General features: G+C 40.8%; 1 protein-coding gene across 10 annotated transcripts in view; it reads left to right on the top strand.

Annotated features, from left to right (window-relative positions):
• The window catches only part of LOC139758482 (uncharacterized), a 102,776-nt gene that overhangs the window by 31,023 nt on the left and 44,886 nt on the right, over positions 1-26,867 (top strand). For 8 of the 10 annotated variants that reach the window (XM_071679964.1, XM_071679957.1, XM_071679959.1 and 5 more), the window contains one exon: positions 12,887-13,355. In XM_071679964.1, the coding sequence (XP_071536065.1) occupies positions 12,890-13,355 (466 nt within the window). In that variant the 5' untranslated portion in view covers positions 12,887-12,889. Of the gene's footprint in view, positions 1-12,886; positions 13,356-17,465; positions 18,218-26,867 lie in introns of those variants that run through there. The other 2 variants (XM_071679958.1, XM_071679960.1) reach the window with 2 other exon arrangements.

Genomic DNA, 26,867 nt, shown 5'->3' with positions numbered 1-26,867 from the left:
AGGCATTCATTGGGAGTTTAGTTTGAATGGAGAAAATGGAGGAGTAAAGTGTTTTAGATATCAGGAGTGGATCAGAGCAGATGGAACCATGGAAGCGGAAGTGGATATAGGGTCGGGCGAGGGGCGAAATTCTGGGAGCTTGATAGAAATGTGAAGTCGAAACATTATCTCGAAAGCAAAAATGAGGTATGTTTGAAGAATAGTGGTTCCAACATGTTTTAGGTTGCGAGCGTGGGCTATGGATGAGTTGTGCGCAGGAGGATGATGTCTGAATAAGATGTTGAGGAATGTGTTTGTGTGAGTGTTTGATCGAGTAAGTAACTAAGGGTAAATAGATTGTGGAAATAAAAAGAGGTGGTGAGAGAAGAAAGGTGTTTGAAATGTTGTCACTGGAGAGATGCGTGAGGAAAGATGACCAAGGGGTATAGTCGGAGGTGGAGGGAACGAGGATGAGGGAAACCCGATTGGAGGTGGAAAGATCGGAGTGAATAAGATTTTGTGTGTCGGGGCCTTGAACTGCAGGAGGTGAAAGAGGGCAACAGAAAGAGTGAATGGAGCGATGTGAGATACGGGTTGCGTGCTTCAGGGATTGAATCAAGGCATGTGTTGGGTGGGTGGCCATTCTTTCGTCTGTTCTTAGATGCTACCTTGCAACGCGGGAGACAGGACAAAGTCAAAAAAGAAAAAGAAAATATATAATATATATATATATATATATATATATATATATATATTTTTTTTTTTTTTTTTTATACTTTGTCGCTGTCTCCCGCGTTTGCGAGGTAGCCAAGGAAACAGACGAAAGAAATGGCCCAACCACCCCATACACATGTACATACTACACTCCACACACGCAATTATACATACTACACGCCTTCATGGTTTACCCCAGACGCTTCACATATATATATATATATATATATATATATAATATATATATGAATTAATATATATTATTATATATATAATTCTTTTTTTTCCATACTATTCGCCATTTCCCGTGATAGCGACCCCCCTTTATGTAGCGTCTAGAACAGAGGACTGGCTTGAGGAATTCCTCACCTGGCCGCTTCTCTGTTCCTTCTTTGGAAATTAAAAAAAAAAAAAAACGAGGGGGAGGTTTCAGCCCCACGCTCCCTTCCCTTTTAGTCGCCTTCACGACACGCAGGAATACGTGGAAGTGTTCTTTCTCCCCCCATCCCAGGGAAATATATAAATTTTAAATTATATTTTTTCCCCCGGGGTAGGGGAGAAAGAATACTTCCCATGTATTCCCGCGTGTCGTAGAGGGCGACTATAAGGGGAGGACGGGGGGCTGGAAAACCTCCCCCTTTATTTTTTTTTTTTTTTCTTTTAATTTAACCAAAGAAACAACAGAAAGTGGGCCAGGTGGGTATTTCCCTAAAAGGCCCCCTCCCCCTTTTTCTTAATGCTACCTTGCTAACGCGGGGGAAAAAGGGGAATAGTATGAAAGAAAAAAAAAAGATATAATATATTTTTATCTATATTATATTTAGGGATATTTATTATACTTGTAGCTTTTCTCCTGTGTTGCAAGGTAGCACAAGGAAAAGACGAAAAATGGCCCCCCCAACCCACCCACATACACATGTATATACATACACATCCACACATGCAATATATACATACCTATGAATCTCAGCGTATACATATATATACACACACAGACATATACATATATACACATGCACATAATTCATACTGTCTGTCTTTATTCATTCCCATCGCCACCCCGCCACACATGAAAATAACCACCCCCTCCCCCAAATGTGCATTACGTAGCGCTAGGAAAAGACAACAAAGGCCACTTTCGTTCACATTCAGTCTCTAGCTGTCATGTAATAATGCACCGAAACCACAGCTCCCTTTCCACATCCAGGCCCCACAGAACTTTACCCCAGACGCTTCACATGCCCTGGTTCAATCCATTGACAGCACGTCGACCCCGGTATACCACATCGTTCCAATTCACTCTATTCCTTGCACGCCATTCACCCTCCTGCATGTTCAGGCCCCGATCACTCAAAATCTTTTTCACTCCATCTTTCCACCTCCAATTTGGTCTCCCACTTCTCGTTCCCTCCACCTCTTACACATATATCCTCTTGGTCAATCTTTCCTCACTCATTCTCTCCATGTGACCAAACCATTTCAACACACCCTCTTCTGCTCTTCAACCACACACTTTTTATTACCACACATCTCTCTTACCCTATTACTTACTCGATCAAACCACCTCACACCACATATTGTCCTCAAACATCTCATTTTCAGCACATCCACCCTCCTGCGCACAACTCTATCCATAGCCCACGCCTCACAACCATATAACATTTTTGGACCCACTATTCCTTCAAACATACCCATTTTTGCTTTCCGAGGTAATGTTCTCGACTTCCACACGTTCTTCAATGCTCCCAGAACTTTCGCCCCCTCCCCCATCCAATGATTCACTTCCGCTTCCATAGTACCATCCGCTGCCAAATCCACTCCCAGATATCTAAAACACTTTACTTCCTCCAGTTTTTCTCCATTCAAACTTACCTCCCAATTGACTTGTCCCTCAACCCTACTGTACCTAATAACCTTGCTCTTATTCACATTTACTCTCAGCTTTCTTCTTTCACACACTTTACCAAACTCAGTCACCAGCGTATTCCCTGCGTGTCGTAGAAGGCGACTAAAAGGGGAGGGAGCGGGGGCTGGAAATCCTCCCCTCTCGCTTTTTTTTTTTTTTAATTTTCCAAAAGAGGGAACAGAGAAGGGGGCCAGGTGAGGATATCCCCTTAAAGGCCAAGTCCTCTGTTCTCAACGCTACCTCGCTAGTGCGGGAAATGGCGAATAGTATGAAAGAAAAATATATATAATTTTTTTTTTTTTTTTTTTTTTTTTTTTTCGCTGTCTCCCACGTTTGCGAGGTAGCGCAAGGAAACAGATGAAAGAAATGGCCCAACCCACCCCCATACACATGTATATACATACACATCCACACACGCAAATTTACATACCTACACAGCTTTCCATGGTTTACCCCAGACGCTTCACATGCCCTGATTCAATCCACTGACAGCACGTCAACCCCGGTATACCACATCGATCCAATTCACTCTATTCCTTGCCCTCCTTTCACCCTCCTGCATGTTCAGGCCCCGATCACACAAAATCTTTTTCCCTCCATCTTTCCACCTCCAATTTGGTCTCCCACTTCTCCTCGTTCCCTCCACCTCCGACACATGTATCCTCTTGGTCAATCTTTCCTCACTCATTCTCTCCATGTGCCCAAACCATTTCAAAACACCCTCTTCTGCTCTCTCAACCACGCTCTTTTTATTTCCACACATCTCTCTTATCCTTACGTTCCTTACTCGATCAAACCACCTCACCCCACACATTGTCCTCAGAAATCTCATTTCCAGCACATCCACCCTCCTGCGCACAACTCTATCCATAGCCCACGCCTCGCAACCATACAACATTGTTGGAACCACTATTCCTTCAAACATAGCCATTTTTGCTTTCCGAGATAATGTTCTTGACTTCCACACATTCTTCAAGGCTCCCAGGATTTTCGCCCCCTCCCCCACCCTATGATCCACTTCCGCTTCCATGGTTCCATCCGCTGCCAGATCCACTCCCAGATATCTAAAACACTTTACTTCCTCCAGTTTTTCTCCATTCAAACTTACCTCATATATATATATATATATATATATATATATATGTGTGTGTGTGTGTGTGTGTGTGTGTGTGTGTGTGCTGAAAAAGGACTGGTGATTGGGAATACCTGGTTTAAAAAGCGAGATATACATAAGTATACGTATGTAAGTAGGAGAGATGGCCAGAGAGCGTTATTGGATTACGTGTTAATTGACAGGCGCGCGAGAGAGAGACTTTTGGATGTTAATGTGCTGAGAGGTGCAACTGGAGGGATGTCTGATCATTATCTTGTGGAGGCTAAGGTGAAGATTTGTATGGGTTTTCAGAAAAGAAGAGTGAATGTTGGGGTGAAGAGGGTGGTGAGAATAAGTGAGCTTGGGAAGGAGACTTATGTGAGGAAGTACCAGGAGAGACTGAGTACAGAATGGAAAAAGGTGAGAATAATGGAAGTAAGGGGAGTGGGGGAGGAATGGGATGTATTTAGGGAATCGGTGATGGATTGTGCAAAAGATGCTTGTGGCATGAGAAGAGTGGGAGGTGGGTTGATTAGAAAGGGTAGTGAGTGGTGGGATGAAGAAGTAAGATTATTAGTGAAAGAGAAGAGAGAGGCATTTGGACGATTTTTGCAGGGAAAAAATGCAATTGAGGGGGAGATGTATAAAAGAAAGAGAGAGGAGGTCAAGAGAAAGGTGCAAGAGGTGAAAAAGAGGGCAAATGAGAGTTGGGGTGAGAGAGTATCATTAAATTTTAGGGAGAATAAAAAGATGTTCTGGAAGGAGGTAAATAAAGTGCATAAGACAAGGGAGCAAATGGGAACTTCAGTGAAGGGCGCAAATGGGGAGGTGATAACAAGTAGTGGTGATGTGAGAAGGAGATGGAGTGAGTATTTTGAAGGTTTGTTGAATGTGTTTGATGTTAGAGTGGCAGATATAGGGTGTTTTGGTCGAGGTGGTGTGCAAAGTGAGAGGGTTAGGGAAAATGATTTGGTAAACAGAGAAGAGGTAGTAAAAGCTTTGCGGAAGATGAAAGCCGGCAAGGCAGCAGGTTTGGATGGTATTGCAGTGGAATTTATTAAAAAAGGGGGTGACTGTATTATTGACTGGTTGGTAAGGTTATTTAATGTATGTATGACTCATGGTGAGGTGCCTGAGGATTGGCGGAATGCGTGCATAGTGCCATTGTACAAAGGCAGAGGGGATAAGAGTGAGTGCTCAAATTACAGAGGTATAAGTTTGTTGAGTATTCCTGGCAAATTATATGGGAGGGTATTGATTGAGAGGGTGAAGGCATGTACAGAGCATCAGATTGGGGAAGAGCAGTGTGGTTTCAGAAGTGGTAAAGGATGTGTGGATCAGGTGTTTGCTTTGAAGAATGTATGTGAGAAATACTTAGAAAAGCAAATGGATTTGTATGTAGCATTTATGGATCTGGAGAAGGCATATGATAGAGTTGATAGAGATGCTCTGTGGAAGGTATTAAGAATATATGGTTTGGGAAGCAAGTTGTTAGAAGCAGTGAAAAGTTTTTATCGAGGATGTAAGGCATGTGTACGTGTAGGAAGAGAGGAAAGTGATTGGTTCTCAGTGAATGTAGGTTTGCGGCAGGGGTGTGGGATGTCTTCATGGTTGTTTAATTTGTTTATGGATGGGGTTGTTAGGGAGGTGAATGCAAGAGTTTTGGAAAGAGGGGCAAGTATGAAGTCTGTTGGGGATGAGAGAGCTTGGCAAGTGAGTCAGTTGTTGTTCGCTGATGATACAGCGCTGGTGGCTGATTCATGTGAGAAACTGCAGAAGCTGGTGACTGAGTTTGGTAAAGTGTGTGAAAGAAGAAAGTTAAGAGTAAATGTGAATAAGAGCAAGGTAATTAGGTACAGTAGGGTTGAGGGTCAAGTCAATTGGGAGGTAAGTTTGAATGGAGAAAAACTGGAGGAAGTAAAGTGTTTTAGATATCTGGGAGTGGATCTGGCAGCGGATGGAACCATGGAAGTGGAAGTGGATCATAGGGTGGGGGAGGGGGCGAAAATCCTGGGAGCCTTGAAGAATGTGTGGAAGTCGAGAACATTACCTCGTAAAGCAAAAATGGGTATGTTTGAAGGAATAGTGGTTCCAACAATGTTGTATGGTTGCGAGGCGTGGGCTATGGATAGAGTTGTGCGCAGGAGGATGGATGTGCTGGAAATGAGATGTTTGAGGACAATGTGTGGTGTGAGGTGGTTTGATCGAGTAAGTAACGTAAGGGTAAGAGAGATGTGTGGAAATAAAAAAAAGTGTGGTTGAGAGAGCAGAAGATGGTGTTTTGAAATGGTTTGGGCACATGGAGAGAATGAGTGAGGAAAGATTGACCAAGAGGATATATGTGTCGGAGGTGGAGGGAACGAGGAGAAGTGGGAGACCAAATTGGAGGTGGAAAGATGGAGTGAAAAAGATTTTGTGTGATCGGGGCCTGAACATGCAGGAGGGTGAAAGGAGGGCAAGGAATAGAGTGAATTGGATCGATGTGGTTTACCGGGGTTGACGTGCTGTCGGTGGATTGAATCAGGGCATGTGAAGCGTCTGGGGTAAACCATGGAAAGCTGTGTAGGTATGTATATTTGCGTGTGTGGACGTATGTATATACATGTGTATGGGGGTGGGTTGGGCCATTTCTTTTGTCTGTTTCCTTGCGCTACCTCGCAAACGCGGGAGACAGCGGCAAAAAATATAAATTTAATTTGTTTATGGATGGGGTTGTTAGGGAGGTGAATGCAAGAGTTTTGGAAAGAGGGGCAACTATGAAGTCTGTTGGGGATGAGAGAGCTTGGCAAGTGAGTCAGTTGTTGTTCGCTGATGATACAGCGCTGGTGGCTGATTCATGTGAGAAACTGCAGAAGCTGGTGACTGAGTTTGGTAAAGTGTGTGAAAGAAGAAAGTTAAGAGTAAATGTGAATAAGAGCAAGGTTATTAGGTACAGTAGGGTTGAGGGTCAATTCAATTGGGAGGTGAGTTTGAATGGAGAAAAACTGGAGGAAGTAAAGTGTTTTAGATATCTGGGAGTGGATCTGGCAGCAGATGGAACCATGGAAGCGGAAGTGGATCATAGGGTGGGGGAGGGGGCGAAAATTCTGGGAGCCTTGAAGAATGTGTGGAAGTCGAGAACATTATCTCGGAAAGCAAAAATGGGTATGTTTGAAGGAATAGTGGTTCCAACAATGTTGTATGGTTGCCAGGCATGGACTATGGATAGAGTTGTGCGCAGGAGGATGGATGTGCTGGAAATAAGATGTTTGAGGACAATGTGTGGTGTGAGGTGGTTTGATCGAGTAAGTAACATAAGGGTAAGAGAGATGTGTGGAAATAAAAAGAGCGTGGTTGAGAGAGCAGAAGAGGGTGTTTTGAAATGGTTTGGTCACATGGAGAGAATGAGTGAGGAAAGATTGACCAAGAGGGTATATGTGTCGGAGGTGGAGGGAACGAGGAGAAGAGGGAAACCGAATTGGAGGTGGAAAGATGGAGTGAAAAAGATTTTGTGTGATCGGGGCCTGAACATGCAGGAGGGTGAAAGGAGGGCAAAGAATAGAGTGAATTGGAGCGATGTGGTATACCGGGGTTGACGTGCTGTCAGTGGATTGAATCAGGGCATGTGAAGCGTCTGGGGTAAACCATGGAAAGCTGTGTAGGTATGTATATTTGCGTGTGTGGACGTATGTATATACATGTGTATGGGGGTGGGTTGGGCCATTTCTTTCGTCTGTTTCCTTGCGCTACCTCGCAAACGCGGGAGACAGCGGCAAAAAATATAAATTTAATTTGTTTATGGATGGGGTTGTTAGGGAGGTGAATGCAAGAGTTTTGGAAAGAGGGGCAACTATGAAGTCTGTTGGGGATGAGAGAGCTTGGCAAGTGAGTCAGTTGTTGTTCGCTGATGATACAGCGCTGGTGGCTGATTCATGTGAGAAACTGCAGAAGCTGGTGACTGAGTTTGGTAAAGTGTGTGAAAGAAGAAAGTTAAGAGTAAATGTGAATAAGAGCAAGGTTATTAGGTACAGTAGGGTTGAGGGTCAATTCAATTGGGAGGTGAGTTTGAATGGAGAAAAACTGGAGGAAGTAAAGTGTTTTAGATATCAGGGAGTGGATCTGGCAGCAGATGGAACCATGGAAGCGGAAGTGGATCATAGGGTGGGGGAGGGGGCGAAAATTCTGGGAGCCTTGAAGAATGTGTGGAAGTCGAGAACATTATCTCGGAAAGCAAAAATGGGTATGTTTGAAGGAATAGTGGTTCCAACAATGTTGTATGGTTGCGAGGCGTGGGCTATGGATAGAGTTGTGCGCAGGAGGATGGATGTGCTGGAAATAAGATGTTTGAGGACAATGTGTGGTGTGAGGTGGTTTGATCGAGTAAGTAACATAAGGGTAAGAGAGATGTGTGGAAATAAAAAGAGCGTGGTTGAGAGAGCAGAAGAGGGTGTTTTGAAATGGTTTGGTCACATGGAGAGAATGAGTGAGGAAAGATTGACCAAGAGGGTATATGTGTCGGAGGTGGAGGGAACGAGGAGAAGAGGGAAACCGAATTGGAGGTGGAAAGATGGAGTGAAAAAGATTTTGTGTGATCGGGGCCTGAACATGCAGGAGGGTGAAAGGAGGGCAAAGAATAGAGTGAATTGGAGCGATGTGGTATACCGGGGTTGACGTGCTGTCAGTGGATTGAATCAAGGCATGTGTATGGGGGTGGGTTGGGCCATTTCTTTCGTCTGTTTCCTTGTGCTACCTCGCAAACGCGGGAGACAGCGACAAAGCAAAAAAGAAAAACAAAAAAATATATATATATATATATATATATATATATATATATATATTTTTTTTTTTTTTTTTTTTATACTTTGTCGCTGTCTCCCGCGTTTGCGAGGTAGCGCAAGGAAACAGACGAAAGAAATGGCCCAACCCCCCCCATACACATGTACATACACACGTCCACACACGCAAATATACATACCTACACAGCCTTCCATGGTTTACCCCAGACGCTTCACATATATATATATATATATATATATATATATATATATATATATATATATATATATATATATATATATATATTCTTTTTTTTTTTTCATACTATTCGCCATTTCCCGTGATAGCGAGGTAGCGTTAAGAACAGAGGACTGGGCCTTTGAGGGAATATCCTCACCTGGCCCTCTTCTCTGTTCCTTCTTTTGGAAAATTAAAAAAAAAAAAAAAACGAGAGGGGAGGATTTCCAGCCCCCCGCTCCCTTCCCTTTTAGTCGCCTTCTACGACACGCAGGGAATACGTGGGAAGTGTTCTTTCTCCCCCATCCCCAGGGAATATATATATATATATATATATATTATCCCTGGGGATAGGGGAGAAAGAATACTTCCCATGTATTCCCTGCGTGTCGTAGAGGGCGACTATAAGGGGAGGGAGCGGGTGGCTGGAAATCCTCCCCTTTCATTTTTTTTTTTTTTTTCTTTTAATTTAACCAAAAGAAGCAACAGAGAAGTGGGCCAGGTGAGGATATTCCCTCAAAGGCCCAGTCCTCTGTTCTTAATGCTACCTTGCTAACGCGGGAAATGGCGAATAGTATGAAAGAAAAAGAAAGATATATATATATTTATATCTATATGTATATTTATTGTATATTTATTATACTTTGTAGCTGTCTCCTGTGTTAGCAAGGTAGCACAAGGAAATAGACGAAAAAATGGCCCAACCTACCCACATACACATGTATATGCTTACACACCCACACATGCACTTATACATTACCTATACATTTCAGCATATACATACATATACATACACATATACATATATGCAGATGTACATATTCATACTTGCTTTCTTCATCCACTCCTGTTGACACCCTGCCCCACATGAAAAGCACCCCCCTCCCCCTGTGCACGTGCAAGATGGTGCTAGGAAAAGACAACAAAGGCCACATTCATTCACACTCAGTCTCTAGTTGTCATGTTTAATGCACGTAAACCACAGCTCCCTTTCCATATCTAGGCCCCACAAAGCTTTACATGCCCTGATTCAATCCATTGACAGCACGTCGACCCCAGCATACCACATTGTTCCAATTCACTCTGTTCCTTGCACGCCTTTCACCCTCCTATATGTTCAGGCTCCGATCACTCTAAATCTTTTTCACTCCATCCTTCCACCTCCAATTTGGTCTCCCACTTCTCGTTCCATTGACCACTGACACATATATCCTCTTTGTCAATCTTTCCTCACTCATTCTCTCCATGTGACCAAACCATTACAATAGGCCTTTTCTGCTCTCTCAACCACACTTTTTATTACCACATATCTCTCTTACCCTATTATTACTTATTCAGTCAAACTACCTTACACCACACATTGTCCTCAAACATCTCGGTTCCAACACATCCACCCTCCTCCCCACAACCCTTTATGTACAGCCCATGCCTTGCAACCACATAACGTTGTTTGATCCACTATTTCTTCAAACATAACCATTTTTGCTCCAAGAAAAAGTTCTCACCTTCCACACATTCTTCAGTGCTCCCAGAATTTTCGCCCCCTCCCCCACCCTGTGACTCACTTCTGCTTCTGTGGTTCCATCAGCTGCTAAATCCACTCCCAGCATCTAAAACACTTCACTTCCTCTAAATTTTCTCTATTCAAACTTGCCTCCCAGTTAACTTGTCCCTTAATCCTACTGAACCAAATAACCTTGCTCTTATTCACATTTACTCTCAGCTTTCTTCTTTCACGCACTTTACCAAACTCAGTCCCCACGTTCTGCAGTTTCTTACCTGAATCAGCCATCAGCGCTGTATTGTCAGCGAACAACATCTGACTCACTTCGTAAGCCCTCTCATCTACAACAGACTGCATACTTGCCCATCACTCCAAAACTCTTGCATTCACCTCCCTAACAACCCCATCCATAAACAAATTAAACAACCATGGAGACATCACGCACCCCTGCCACAAACTGACATTCACAGAGAACCAGTCACTTTCCTTTCTTCCTACTCGTACACATGCCTTACATCCTTGATAAAAACTTTTCACTGCTTCCAGCAACTTACCTCCCACACCATATACTCTTGATTCCTTCCACAGAGCATCTCTCTCCACTCTATCATATGCCTTCTCCAGATCCATGAATGCTACATACAGACCCATGTGTTTTTCGAAGTACTTCTCACATACATTCTTCCAAGCAAACATGTGATCCACACATCCTCTACCACATCCAAAACCACACTGCTATACCCCAATCTGATGCTCTGTACATTCCTTTACCCTCTCATTCAATACCTTCCCATATAATTTCCCAGGAGTACTCAAACAAACTTATACCTCTGTAATTTGAACTCTCACCTATATTCCCTTTGCCTTTGTACAGTGGCACTATGCATGCATAGAGAGAATGAGTGAGGAAAGATTGACAAAGAGGATATATGTGTCAGAGGTGGAGGGAATGAGGAGAAGTGGGAGATCATATTGGAGGTGAAAGGATGGAGTGAAAAAGATTTTGAGCGATCAGGGCCTGAACATACAGGAGTGTGAAAGCCATGCAAGAAATAGAGTTAATTGGAACGATGTGGTATACTGGAGTGGACATGCTGTCAATGGATTGAACTAGGGCATGTGAAGCATCTGAAGTAAACCATGGAAAGTTTTGTGGGGCCTGGATGTGCAAAGGGAGCTGTGGTTTCGATGCATTACACATGACACCTAGACTGAGAGTGAACAAATGTGGCCTTTGTTGTCTTTTCTTAGCGCTACCTTGCACGCGTGGGGGGAAGGAGGATGCCATTTCATGTGTGGCAGGGTGGCGACGGGAATGGATGAAGGCAGCAAGTATGAATATGTACATGTGTATATATGTGTGTGTCTGTGTATGTATATGTGCATATATGTTGAAGTGTATAGGTATGTCTATGTGCATGTGTGGGCATTTATATATATACATGTGTATGTGGGTGGGTTGGGCCATTCTTTTGTCTGTTTCCTTGCGCTACCTTGCTAACGTGGGAGAGAGTGACAAAGTACGATAAATAGATAAATAGGTTAAGTGCCTCTCTTTCAAGGCCTTCCTCCGAGCTAAGCGTGCTTGATAAATTAATATGGCATGATAATATCTCCCCACACCCAATCATCCTCTAGCCTTGTCGATGACAACACATTCTAATGAGTTTTCAAGGAAGAAAATTGATTAGCTTTTCGCTAGATCTAGAGGACCAGGCTGAAGGTGATCCTGAATTACTTGACAATGATGATCTGTATTTAGATTGTGTTGAGATTGATTTTAAGGACAGTGTTGCTTGTGCCTACCTGACCTGTTGAGTTGAGATTGATTTTAAGGACATTGTTGCTTGTGCCTACCTGACCTTGACAGCCTTGCATCTGACTGGTGCAGTTGGTAATTTTACAAACATAATTTTGTAATGAAAAACTTATCAGTGAATCAGATTTGTGAAAACAAGAAAAGATTTATTGTGTAAAACATGGCAATGATTAGTAATCAATTTTTGATATGGGTGAAATAAACAATAAAATGTGCATGTGCAACTCGCTTGACACTCGTTCCACTTGACATTCACTCTGTCCTAACGTGTGCACTTTTTTGGGCTTGTGCTGAAATTTCTTCTAAATATTAATAAATTGTTAGAGTGAATGTAGTGGACAAAATATATTTTGAAGTAAATATTTTTCATTGTCATATGAATTTGTGTGAAATTTTAGGGTTGAATGATTTTTTTTAAACTCGAAAAACTTAGATTTACAGGGTTTGAAAGAACCCCCAAGTTAGGAGTGAAGGGGTCAGTGATTATCCAGATAATGGTGTGACAGTTTACTGTTCATTAGAAATAGTATAAAACTATTCTCACTCAACATTCAATCCACCATTTGTGCAAATCAAGGTGCATGGTTTCATAATTGCAAACTTTTTTTTTTTATAACAGACCCCTACGTGTGTTTTGAAGATAAGTAGTTATGTGGTTTTATTATCAGTTCAAAGCGTGCACAATCCACAGTGGGGCATGTTGGGTAGTTAGTCCAGCTAACCATCATTCATCAAGGGGTTCTTATTGAGTGAACAGCAGTTTACTGCACTTTTAGTTTACACACCTTGTGTTAGACTCTTGATATTTTTCATCATGGGACTCTTATTCTTAACATTTAGCATTTTGTGACCTAAATACTTTGTTGATACCTTGCTTAGGAAATGCCTACCAAGAGGAAGAAGGTTTTTACACAGGGAGAAACATTAGCCATAATAATGAAGTTGGAGGAAGGGGTGCGTCCTGCCAGCATAGCTCGAAGTTACGGTGTGAATGAGTCCAGCATTCACACCATACAGAAAAATGCTGACAAGATTAAGGCAGCTATTACTGGAACTTCACCAGATTCTGCTAAGTCTGCATTCCATGGGACAAATCAACTGTTAGAAAAGATGGAGAAGATGCTGTCAGTATGGCTAAAAGATCTGGATGAGAAACAAGTCCCCATCAGTTCTTTCAGCATCAGAGAGAAGGCCCTACAGCTGTACCAACAGCTGGAGCAGAGAACTGGTACCTCATCTACCACTGAACCATTTCGTGCTAGTAAGGGATGGTTAGAAAGATTTAGGAAACAGCAAAATCTTCAAAGCATCAACACAAAGGAGGAGGCTGCCAGCCTACCTGTTTTGGGTAAGTTGAAATTTATTTTCTAATTTTATTTTACCATGTTCCCATCTCTTAAAAACCTTTTGCAAGTTGAATTAGTCTATTAGTGGAACAAAACAAGACAGTTTCCCTCACTTGCATCTCACCCTCTTTTTCACTCAATTTGACATGAAACTCTATTTGACATTTGAAATGTACAGTTTTTACTGTACAAGGTTACTCTGATTTAAATATGTTCAAACCATGTGATTTCTATTTGAAATCAGAAGAGAAATTTACAGTTCAAATCATTGTTATTCTTTCCTTTAACAGAAAAAGTCATTTTAGTTATCTTTTTATCGCTCTGATGTCACATCCTGTTCTGGCTTCAACAAAACTTATTTATACTATTCCATCATACATTGGGTTTACAAATTTTGGTCATGATTGCTTATTAGATTTTTGAATTCTTGGCATATGGCCAATGAGTAATTGTGATTTTTACATGTTGGGGTATTGCAGTGTAAACAATACTAGACCTTTCTCTATATCTTTATTATCCTCCATCATCCTCTGAGCTAATGCATGACATTTTACAATTTATAGAAACAAATGTTTGAAACTTTTCAGTGTAAGAACTTAGTGAGGTGTTGTTAAATATTTCTCATGAACCTGTTGCTTTCAGCAGATGAACATCAACTATTTTGTATCTGTGTATTTTTGCAGATCAGGCACTTTTCTTTTCTGTTTGTTTTTTTCATGTATTGTTAAATGAGTATTTTGTTGCAAATAATGGAATATTATATCATAATGAAAAGGATATTATCAGCAAATTGGTATAATTGGGTAAATACAACAGCAAAAAAAGTGTAAGAATGAAAAAATATTTGTAGATGAAAAAGAATTGATATCTATCCCTGGGGATAGGGGAGAAAAAATACTTCCCACACATTCCCCGTGTGTTGTAGAAGGTGACTAAAGGGGAAAGGGAGCTGTGGTCTTGGTGCATTATACATGACAGCTAGAGACTGAGTGTGAACGAATGTGGCTTTTGTTGTCTTTTCCTAGCGCTACCTCGTGTGCATGCAGGGGGAGGAGGGTGTCATTTCATGTGTGGCAGGGTGGCGATGGGAATGAATAAAGGAAGCATATATATGTATATGTATATATATGTATACGTTGAAATGTATAGGCATGTATATGTGTGTGTGTGTGTACATATATCTTTCTTTTCTTTCAAACTATTCGCCATTTCCCGCGTTAGCAAGGTAGCGTTAAGAACAGAGGACTGGGCCTCTGAGGGAATATCCTCACCTGGCCCCCTTTTGTGTTCCTTCTTTTGGAAAATTAAAAAGAAAAAAAAAAGAGGGGAGGGTTTCCAGCCCCCGTTCCCTCCCCTTTTAGTCGCCTTTTACGACATGCAGGGAATACGTGGGAAGTATTCTTTCTCCCCTATCCCCAGGGATAATATATATATATATATATTATCCCTGGAGATAGGGGAGAAAGAATACTTCCCACGTATTCCCTGCGTGTCGTAGAAGGCGACTAAAAGGGGAGGGAGCGGGGGGCTGGAAATCCTCCCCTCTCAATTTTTTTTAATTTTCCAAAAGAAGGAACAGAGAAGGGGGCCAGGTGAGGATATTCCCTCAGTGGCCCAGTTCTCTGTTCTTAACGCTACCTCGCTAACGCGGGAAATGGCGAATAGTTTGAAAAAAAAAATATATATATATATATATATTTTTTGCTTTGTCGCTGTCTCCCACGTTTGCGAGGTAGCGCAAGGAAACAGACGAAAGAAATGGCCCAACCCACCCCCATACACATGTATATACATACGTCCACACACGCAAATATACATACCTACACAGCTTTCCATGGTTTACCCCAGATGCTTCACATGCCTTGATTCAATCCACTGACAGCACGTCAACCCCGGTATACCACATCGCTCCAATTCACTCTATTCCTTGCCCTCCTTTCACCCTCCTGCATGTTCAGGCCCCGATCACACAAAATCTTTTTCACTCCATCTTTCCACCTCCAATTTGGTCTCCCTCTTCTCCTCGTTCCCTCCACCTCCGACACATATATCCTCTTGGTCAATCTTTCCTCACTCATTCTCTCCATGTGACCAAACCACTTCAAAACACCCTCTTCTGCTCTCTCAACCACGCTCTTTTTATTTCCACACATCTCTCTTACCCTTACGTTACTTACTCGATCAAACCACCTCACACCACACATTGTCCTCAAACATCTCATTTCCAGCACATCCATCCTCCTGCGCACAACTCTATCCATAGTCCACGCCTCGCAACCATACAACATTGTTGGAACCACTATTCCTTCAAACATAGCCATTTTTGCTTTCCGAGATAATGTTCTCGACTTCCACACATTCTTCAAGGCTCCCAGAATTTTTGCCCCCTCCCCCACCCTATGATCCACTTCCGCTTCCATGTTTCCATCCGCTGCCAGATCCACTCCCAGATATCTAAAACACTTCACTTCCTCCAGTTTTTCTCCATTCAAACTCACCTCCCAATTGACTTGACCCTCAACCCTACTGTACCTAATAACCTTGCTCTTATTCACATTTACTCTTAACTTTCTTCTTTCACACACTTTACCAAACTCAGTCACCAGCTTCTGCAGTTTCTCACATGAATCAGCCACCAGCGCTGTATCATCAGCGAACAACAACTGACTCACTTCCCAAGCTCTCTCATCCCCAACAGACTTCATCCTTGCCCCTCTTTCCAAAACTCTTGCATTCACCTCCCTAACAACCCCATCCATAAACAAATTAAACAACCATGGAGACATCACACACCCCTGCCGCAAACCTACATTCACTGAGAACCAATCACTTTCCTCTCTTCCTACACGTACACATGCCTTACATCCTCGATAAAAACTTTTCACTGCTTCTAACAACTTGCCTCCCACACCATATATTCTTAATACCTTCCACAGAGTATCTCTATCTATATAAATATATATATATATATATATATATATATATATATATATATAATATTTTTTTTTTTCCGGTCTCCTGCGTTTGCGAGGTAGCGCAAGGAAACAGATGAAAGAAATGGCCCAACCCACCCCATACACATGTATATACATACATACGTCCACACACGCAAATATACATACCTACACAGCTTTCCATGGTTTACCCCAGACGCTTCACATGCCCTGATTCAATCCACTGACAGCACGTCAACCCCGGTATATATATATATATATATATATGTGTGTGTGTGTGCGTATGTGGGTGGGTTGGACCATTCTTTCATCTGGTTCCTTGTGCTACCTCACTAATGCGGGAGACAGTGACAAAGTATGATATAAATATAGAAATATGATATATATATTAATTAGTTTGCCTTGAATAGGGATTCAGTTGCTTGTACCATTTCAGTCATCTTTAAAAATGTGATTACAGGATACATGGTAGAGGATGTGTGGATTAGGTTTTTTTTTATGTGAAAATAGAGGAACAATGATTTTTGTATGGCATTCTTGGATCTGGAGAAAGCATATGACAGAGTTGATAGAATGCCACCTTGTGGACTGTGTAATATATATATCATGTGAGAGGAAATGTTTAGTTTGTTTATGGATAGGATGAGGAGGGAGGTAAATACAAGGGTCTTGGATAGAGGGGTGAGTATGCATTATAATGAGAAGATGGCTCATGGGAAGTAAGTGAGTTGTAGTGTCTGAGTTTGGGAGGGTAAGAAAGGTGGAAGTTGAGAGTTTATGTGAACAAAAGCAAGATAATTAGGTTTGGCACTGCATACGGACAGGTTAATTGGGGTGTGAGTTTAAATGGAGGAAATCTGGAAATGGGGTGTTTTAGATATCTAAAATTGGACGTAGCGTATGGAACTATTGAAGCGGAATCAAGTCTTAGGGTGGGTGAGGGGGCGAAGGTTCTGGAAGCACATAGGAATATATGGAAAGTAAGGTCATTATCTGGGAGAGCAAAAATGGGTATTTAAAGGTATACAGGTACACCACCGAGTTTCCGGCAACTAATTTGGCACCTTTAGTCCGGACAAAATTACGTGAGGGAACTTGAAATTACCGCGGCCACTAGACTAGTTTACTGGGCGGCCACAGATGGCGTGGTCTAGGGCGCGCTTATTTACATTCTTTACACTGCACTTGGTGATACGGCAATTCTGAGATTCTTTGCTTATTTTGCTTAAATTTAACCCTAGCTATGGCTTCTAAGACATATGAGAGTGTCAGACGTAAACACCAGTCCATATCGATCCAAGATAAAGTAGAACTGTTGAAAAAAATGGACCATGGTGTTTCGGTGCGTAAGCTGTGTGACGTCTATAGTATTGGTTCATCAACTGTTTATGATATAAAGAAGCAAAGGGAGAAAATATTGAAATTCTATGCAGACTGCGATTCCAGGAAGCAAATGATGATGAGAAAAACTATGAAAGATGGTAAGAGCACTGAGCACGATCGAGTGATGATGGAATGGTTTCGACAGCGTCGGCGTGATGGAGTGGACTTGACAGGGAGCATGATAATGGACCAGGCTAAGTTGTTCCATGAAGAACTTAAATTACAACATGAGTGTGACTATAGTGAAGGATGGCTTCAAAGATTCAAGAAGCGTCATGGAATTTCCTTGAGTAAAATGTGCCGAGAAAAGCGGTCTGTAAACCACGGAGCTGCCGAGTGTGTGGACGAATTTGCGAAACTCGTAGCTGACGAGCACCTCAGTCCTGAGCAGGTGTATGATGCAGACAAAACTGCATTATTCAGGCGATGCACACGTAGGAAAACAGTATCAACAGATGACGTAAAAGACCCCACAGGATTCAAACAATATAACAAACTTACCATCTTAGGGTGCTCAAACGCAGCAGGTAAGCACAGATGTAAACCCTTGGTGATAGGAAAATGTCCCAGGGCCTTGAAAAGTATTATAGTTTACCCAGTAACATACCATGCAGATAAAAATGGCTGGATTACAACCGAGCTTCTCCAAGAAATTGATAAATTTGCATTTACTTTTTGTTTAATCTTGTTTAATTAATACCTGTAATCTTGTTTCACTAATGTACTTTTGTACAAGTACCTGTATTTTAGTTGTGTTTATGTTACATATAATATTTGTTTAAATTCTAGCAGTCCATGGTATACTTAAGACACATGGGAGATGTATGAATAGTGGGTTAGAGGTATGTTGATGAATTATTATTACGTGACCATGGTTGGTCTGGCAAAATAATTAATCCAGCAAGGCTTTGGAACCAAAAGTACCAGAAAATTGGTGGTGTACCTGTAGTAGCCCCAGCAATATTGTATGGATGTGAGGCAGAGGCTATAGATGAGAATGTGTTGGAAATGAATGCTTGAAGGCAGTATATGATGGATCGTGTGAATAATAATATGGTAAGAGATGTGTTAATAAGGATGTGGCTGAAGATACGTATGTAGAGAATGAGTGAGAAGCGGTTGATAAAGTCTATGTATGTGTCAGAAGTGGAGGGGAAAAGGGAGAGACTAAACTGATGATGGAAAGATGGAGTGAAAAAAATTTTGAGTGCTCGGGGCTTGAACTTGCAGAACAAAAGATGCTTATGGGATTGAGGAATTGATGCAGTATATGGTGGTCAACATGCTGTCAGTGGACTAAACCAAAGTATATGAATCATCCAGGGGAACCAGTATAGGTCCATGGAGCCCTTTGGTTGATATGGGGCAGTAGTTTCAGTAGATTACACGACATCAAGAGAATGGGTGTCAGCGAATGATGCCTTTCTTTGTCTGTTCCTGGTACTACCTTGCCAATGTGGGAAATGGCAAACAAGTGTGACAACAGAATTATATAGTATACAGTAAACCTTCAGTTTAATGGATTAATAGTGGAAGGGGTGTCTGTTAATGCTGAAAGTCTGTTAAATTGAATGTAACCTGTGAGCCATTTTCTTATACAGTGAACACTATTGTAAAATATAAAATTGTTGAATTATTATAAAGAATATGTAATATTTACTCACCTTTTTGACACTGTAATTGTAGAGTGCTTTACCATGACTATAGTGGTAGTAGTACAGTAGTCTTTATTCGTTCTACTCCATGCTACCAAAAACAAGTGCAATATGAAATTATTGATGTATTGTATTACATGTCAGGTCCATTACATACGAAATTCGTAATATCATATATTTCAACACATCTTCAAAAGCAAATAGTAACAAATCACAGACAGGAAAATATAAAGAAAAACCAGTAGATAAAATGTGATCCTGTTAAGGTCGACTTGTATCTGTATTTTCCTCCATTTTTTTGTGAGCTGGGATGGCACAGGCAGCTGAGGCCTTAATGAAGGCCATCCCATTAAGGAGCTATGGTTTCAGGCATTACACATGACAGCTGGAGACTGAGTGTGAACAAATGTGGCCTTTTTTTTTTGTATGTTTTCCTGGCAGTACCATGCTGAAGCAAGGGGTAGTGATGCTGTTCCCTTTTTCCTGTTTAAGCCCATCATTTCTGGAGAATGGGTTGTTGGTGCTATTATTACTGCAGACATGGCAACCATTAATTTTTTGCTGTATTGATTACTTTCTTTTTTCAAGCTGAATGGGTTGTTGTTGTTGTTGCTGTTATTGCTGCAAACCTGCCAACCATTAAATTTTTGCTGTATTTATTACGTTTTCAAGCTAGATATAGCAGTACGATTTTTCATAGTAAAATGAATTTTTTTGAAATTCTGGTCATATGTTCATGTATTGTACATGTATTGTGTGTATAATGTATGGGAAGTTTACAGGGTTGCACTGTTCATTATATAGTGTACTCATTGTGCACACATGTACTAATGCAGTGTACAAAATAACAGTTGGACATTGGTCATTTTCCACACAAATTGTACAGTTGGTCTTACCGTCTGATCATTTCTTTAGCCTGTGTAACCAGGCGAGTCCTTCTCTTGGCCCAGGCCCCGGCTCTCCTGAGGTTTCAAAAAGTTGTGAAAAATAATCACGTATAGAAGTTCCCTTCCATCTGTTGCTATTCTTCAAAGTAGTAGAATTTGAATTACTCTGATTTTCCATCTGACAGATGAAGAGTAGCAATGAAAATTTTGCTTGAAAACTCAGATCCTCAGCATGTCAGTTACATAACACATCAGTTTATTTGGGTCTTGATCATTATATAACAGGAATTAAAATGAACTACTATGTATAAACCTGATCCTTTCCTGCAAAATTTAGTGCCTTAATCTCTAACAAACTAGTGAAAATACTCATATTACCATTACAAATGCCAAAACATGTCTATGTAAGACATTTAAAAGTGATATAATTAGGGAAGTCAATTAGACAGTGACTGTGTCACAAGAAAAGACCAGAGGAACTTCTGGAGAAATTTCACCAGCTTGTTTATTGTTGCAGGAGGAAAACTACCAATATCTCTGAAGCTTGAATACTGGACAGTGAAGATAGATTTCCTAGCTGAATATGCAGCTACGAGGTACACTGTTTGCCAATGAAGAAAGAAATACAGTAATGTTAACTTGCTGTTAAAGTTGAACTTAATTGCAATCGGCTACCAAAAGTTAAATCAATTCCATGAGCACTGTTTTAGACCTCTACTTATGTGCCTTAGAAAATTAAAATGATCAGTCCAGTATTCTTAGTGTTGTCAACTAGAATAGTGAGGACAGAAAAAGGCATAGTTGTTTTTTCTCAGCAGGATTTTTAATGTGTTTGTGGTAGTTGAAAGTAACATTTAATAGACAATAATTATTTGGTATTGTTACCATTTTGGACATCTGTAGTGAATTTTGCAATATTAAATCTTGGAATCTGTAGTTTAGGCTTTAGCCAAACTTGCACTTTGTAAAGGTGATATTGAAAACATTGGATTGTCAATTAGAGGCCTCAGAACTGGAATTAGAAAGGAACTAACTGACCTCTTTGAAGCACGAAAACAAGTTCAGACAAGCACAGGTAGAAACATTTTCCATCACTATGAAATGTGTAAAGTAGAACATTATATGGAGAAAGTAATTAGATGTAGCAGATTGCATGATGTAACTGCTTGACTAAGGCTAGGCTATAGGTAACATTGGTGCTTTGGCCTATCAGGAGGTGTTAATCATGTGAATTGTAAAGTTTGTGGTCAAAGATTTGGACACAAACTAGAACACTACGTCTTAGAATGTGAAAAAAAAATCCTTTTAGGGATAGATCTAAATAATCCCTGCAAGAAATGTCCCAACACCTTGTTCATAACAAGATACACTTTTTGCATCTAGTCAGCAAAACTTACCATCTGAAACTGTATGTAATATATGTAATGAGATACCTGTTTTGCATTGTAACATCTTATGTAATATCCACCTGGGGTCTGAATTAAGACCCTTTGTGACCCCTGTAATCCTTTTGTGCTACCACTCACAGGATGAGCATGGGATGCACAATAAATTTGCTGGGGTTACCAGCACAAATCAAATAAATTACTCTAGAATTGTCTTCCCATAGTCATCACATATCATGATTGTTGTATGATTCTATGTTTGACACTGTTTTCTATTTGAGGTTTGTCTTCAACTGAGAGTAGTCTCTTTTTGAATGTTTCTTTAGTTTCCATGTTAATTACTTAGTAATCTTGGTATTTCATTAAATGAGTTCTCTATTTTCTTAGCTAAGCATTCATATATTTTCATCCATTGCCATTTTGATATGTTTCCAGGTATTTAATGATTTTGTATCTAGCTGGGTTGTTTTTGGGTTTAGAATGTTGCTCCTATACATTTTGTATGTTGCTGGAGTTATATTTCTGTGTCACATATCTTCCTCTACATCTTTCAAAACTACTAAATAGAATTCAAGTCTTCAGTTTTTTGTGGTAGTTCTTGTATTCTAGTCCATTGACTTTACATGTAAGATTTCTATTTTCTCTGGTTTCTTTACTTCATTTTGCTTAAATATTTTCTCTGATTTGTTTATTTGTTTTCTTAACTGTTGACCATTCAGTTTTACTTTTCATATATATACATTAAACATTTTCATAAGTGTTTCCTGTTGCATAATTTCGTAGTATCTTATCATGCATTGTTTGGCCTGCAACATTTCCTGTTACCACCCATTATTTGGCTTGAGAATGTTATAAGTGTCTCTGAAATAAATATTTTTGTTTTTAGAATGATTTCCTAATCCTTGAAGTTACCTTCACTCATTTCTTTAGGGCCAATGTATGCAGATGACAAAATATTTTTCATTTTCTCATGACTTATTTGCTGAAATTCCTCTCCAGTGAACCTCATTCAGCTATCTTATGCCCAGTTTATATCCAGATCTCTTTGCATTTATCCATGGTCTTCCTCATTTTCCACTGTTTTACTCTCTCATATCATCTGCAGAGCCTGAATGTACTCTTCTTTACATTCTCATCTGTCATGATTTATTGCCCTTGCAGGACATCAGAAAGTTCTTTGTCAGACTTGTACCTCTCTTACCTGGTGCTCTTTGGTCTGGCACTTTTTGAATCTACCACCATTAGTTTGTGGATCTGCCACTAAGGCAGTGCTGTCAACAGAGCTAAGGCACCAAAGTCTGTTTACATTGCAGCTAAGCTAATTAACAGTCCTGTTAATGTCTTACATTCAGCTGTATTTTAGCCCTTCAGGATGTCACTCAAGAGACCAAGAGGCGCAGAAGATGGTGCTAGTGCTAAATAGCGTAAGCATAAATCATTATCTGTGCTTGAAAAGGTGGAGTTACCAAAAAAATTAGATAAAGGAACTTCTGTAAAGGCTTTGTGTGAGTACTATGAGATTGGATCATCAACTGTGTATGACTTAAAGAAACAAAAGGAGCAGATTTTTAAGTTTTTTGCTGAAAATGAGAGCTGGAAAAGTTTAAAGTTTCGGAAAACTTTGAAAGGTGCCAGGTGTACAGAATTAGATAGTGCACTTTTAAGGTGGTTTAAGCTCAGAAGTAATGAAGGTGTAAGAATTTCTGGGGAGATGCTTATCGAGTAAGCCAAAGTTTTTCATAGAGAACTAAAACTAGACTATGACTGAATATTGGCAAGGATGGAATTTCAGTACATAGTATGTGCAGTGAAAAACATAGTGCTGACATGAAAGCTGCGACAAAGTTTGTGGATGAATTTGCAAAGTTAGTGGCAGTGGAAAACTTAGCCCCAGAACAAATGTATATTGCTGATGAATCTGCCCTGTACTGGTGTCATATACCAAGAAAAACCCTTGCCCAAGATATTGAGGAGTCTCCATCTTGGGGGAAGGAATCCAAAGATAGGGTAAAAATTCCTGGCTGCTGCAATGCTGCAGGAACACATTTACAGCTACTAGTACTTTGAACTTTTATGTTGGTTTGAAAGATTAAGGGGGAGCCTTATGATGCAGAGTCACTAAATAATACTTGTTATTTGGTTACTATTTACAAATTTACATGTATGTTTACACACATCATGCACATTTATCTGCATTCATTTACATATGTATTTACACTTCAGAATCACTTTCAGAGTGTGTTAGTCTCTGAAGAAAGCACCTATAGTGATCAAGGCAACACTTAGATGTCATGCAAAGCCAGTCCCAAAATTTTGATAATGTTTCCCAGTGCCAGCTTAAGAAGTATATATTTGTTGACGTATGGCATTTAAGGGTTAAAGCACATGCCAGTCATATTTTTTGTCTTTTAGGTGATATTCTACATTATTTTCTTTTGTATTTCTTTACCCATAATTTCCAGTTCTTTTATATGCCTCTCTCACTCTCTCTCTTCTCTTCCTTTCTGCTGTTATTTTCTGCACCCTACCCCTTCTCATGCTCCTCCTCCTAATTTACTCTCTTCAGACCTGGCTGGTGATGAATGGAGGGGTGTTATTGCCACCATTTTCAAACGTAATTTGTATTTTATTATTTTTTTTTATTATACGTTGTTGCTGTCTCCCGCGTTAGCGAGGTAGCGCAAGGAAACAGACGAAAGAATGGCCCAACCTACCCACATGGGATGTATTTAGGGAAGCAGTGATGGCTTGCACGAAAGATGCTTGTGGTACGAGAAGCGTGGGAGTTGGGCAGATTAGAAAGGGTAGTGAGTGGTGGGATGAAGAAGTAAGATTATTAGTGAAAGAGAAGAGAGAGGCATATGGACGATTTTTGCAGGGAAAAAATGCAAATGAGTGGATGTATAAAAGAGAGAGGCAGGAGGTCAAGAGAAAGGTGCCAGAGGTGAAAACGAGGGCAAATGAGAGTTAGGGTGAGAGAGTATCATTAAATTTTAGGGAGAATAAAAAGACAAGGGAGCAAATAGGAACTTCAGTGAAGGGGGCTAATGGGGAGGTGATAACAAGTAGTGGTGATGTGAGAAGGAGTTGGAGTGAGTATTTTAAAGGTTTGTTGAATGTGTTTGATGATAGAGTGGCAGATATAGGGTGTTTTGGTCAAGGTGGTTTGCAGAGTGAGAGGGTTAGGGAAAATGATTTGGTAAACAGAGAAGAGGTAGTAAAAGCTTTGCGGGAGATGAAAGCCGGCAAGGCAGCGGGTTTGGATGGTATTGCAGTGGAATTTATTAAAAAAGGAGGTGACTGTATTGTTGACTGGTTGGTAAGGTTATTTGAATATATATATATATATATATATATATTATCCCTGGGGATAGGGGAGAAAGAGTACTTCCCACGTATTCCCTGCGTGTCGTAGAAGGCGACTAAAAGGGAAGGGAGTGGGTGGCTGGAAATCCTCCCCTCTCATTTTTTTTTTAAATTTTCCAAAAGAAGGAACAGAGAAGGGGGCCATCTGAGGATATTCCCTCAAAGGCCCAGTCCTCTGTTCTTAACGCTACCTCGCTAATGCGGGAAATGGCGAATAGTATGAAAAAAAAGAATATATATATATATATATAGGGGAGAAGGCATATGATAGAGTTGATAGAGATGCTCTGTGGAAGGTATTAAGAATATATGGTGTGGGAGGCAAGTTGTTAGAAGCAGTGAAAAGTTTTTATCGAGGATGTAAGGCATGTGTACGTGTAGGAAGAGAGGAAAGTGATTGGTTCTCAGTGAATGTAGGTTTGCGGCAGGGGTGTGTGATGTCTCCATGGTTGTTTAATTTGTTTATGGATGGGGTTGTGAGGGAGGTAAATGCAAGAGTCCTGGAAAGAGGGGCAAGTATGAAGTCTGTTGGGGATGAGAGAGCTTGGGAAGTGAGTCAATTGTTGTTCGCTGATGATACAGCGCTGGTGGCTGATTCATGTGAGAAACTGCAGAAGCTGGTGACTGAGTTTGGTAAAGTGTGTGGAAGAAGAAAGTTGAGAGTAAATGTGAATAAGAGCAAGGTTATTAGGTACAGTAGGGGTGAGGGTCAAGTCAATTGGGAGGTGAGTTTGAATGGAGAAAAACTGGAGGAAGTGAAGTGTTTTAGATATCTGGGAGTGGATCTGTCAGCGGATGGAACCATGGAAGCGGAAGTGGATCATAGGGTGGGGGAGGGGGCGAAAATTTTGGGAGCCTTGAAAAATGTGTGGAAGTCGAGAACATTATCTCGGAAAGCAAAAATGGGTATGTTTGAGGGAATAGTGGTTCCAACAATGCTGTATGGTTGCGAGGCGTGGGCTATGGATAGAGATGTGCGCAGGAGGATGGATGTGCTGGAAATGAGATGTTTGAGGACAATGTGTGGTGTGAGGTGGTTTGATCGAGTAAGTAACGTAAGGGTAAGAGAGATGTGTGGAAATAAAAAGAGCGTGGTTGAGAGAGCAGAAGAGAGTGTTTTGAAATGGTTTGGGCACATGGAGAGAATGAGTGAGGAGAGATTGACCAAGAGGATATATGTGTCGGAGGTGGAGGGAACGAGGAGAAGAGGGAGACCAAATTGGAGGTGGAAAGATGGAGTGAAAAAGATTTTGTGTGATCGGGGCCTGAACATGCAGGAGGGTGAAAGGAGGGCAAGAAATAGAGTGAATTGGAGTCATGTGGTATACAGGGGTTGACGTGCTGTCAGTGGATTGAAGCAAGGCATGTGAAGCGTCTGGGGTAAACCATGGAAAGCTGTGTAGGTATGTATATTTGCGTGTGTGGACGTGTGTATGTACATGTGTATGGGGGGGGGGGGGTTGGGCCATTTCTTTCGTCTGTTTCCTTGCGCTACCTCGCAAACGCGGGAGACAGCGACAAAGTATAAAAAAAAAAAAAAAAAAAAAAAAAAAATATATATATATATATATATATATATATATATATATATATATATATATATATATATATATATATATATATATATATATATATCCCTGGGATAGGGGAGAAAGAATACTTCCCACGTATTCCCTGCGTGTTGTAGAAGGCGACTAAAAGAGGAGGGAGCGGGGGGGCTGGAAATTCTCCCTCTTGTTTTTTGTTCTTTTTTCCCAAAAGAAGGAACAGAGAAGGGGGCCAGGTGAGGATATTACCTCAGAGGCCCAGTCCTCTGTTCTTAACGCTATCTTGCTAATGCGGGAAATGGTGAATAGTTTGAAAGAAAGAAATATATATATATAT

The sequence above is a fragment of the Panulirus ornatus genome, chromosome 30 (genome assembly GCF_036320965.1).
Source record: "Panulirus ornatus isolate Po-2019 chromosome 30, ASM3632096v1, whole genome shotgun sequence".
Lineage (NCBI taxonomy): Eukaryota > Metazoa > Arthropoda > Malacostraca > Decapoda > Palinuridae > Panulirus > Panulirus ornatus.
This window is presented reverse-complemented; position numbering and strand designations above follow the sequence as displayed.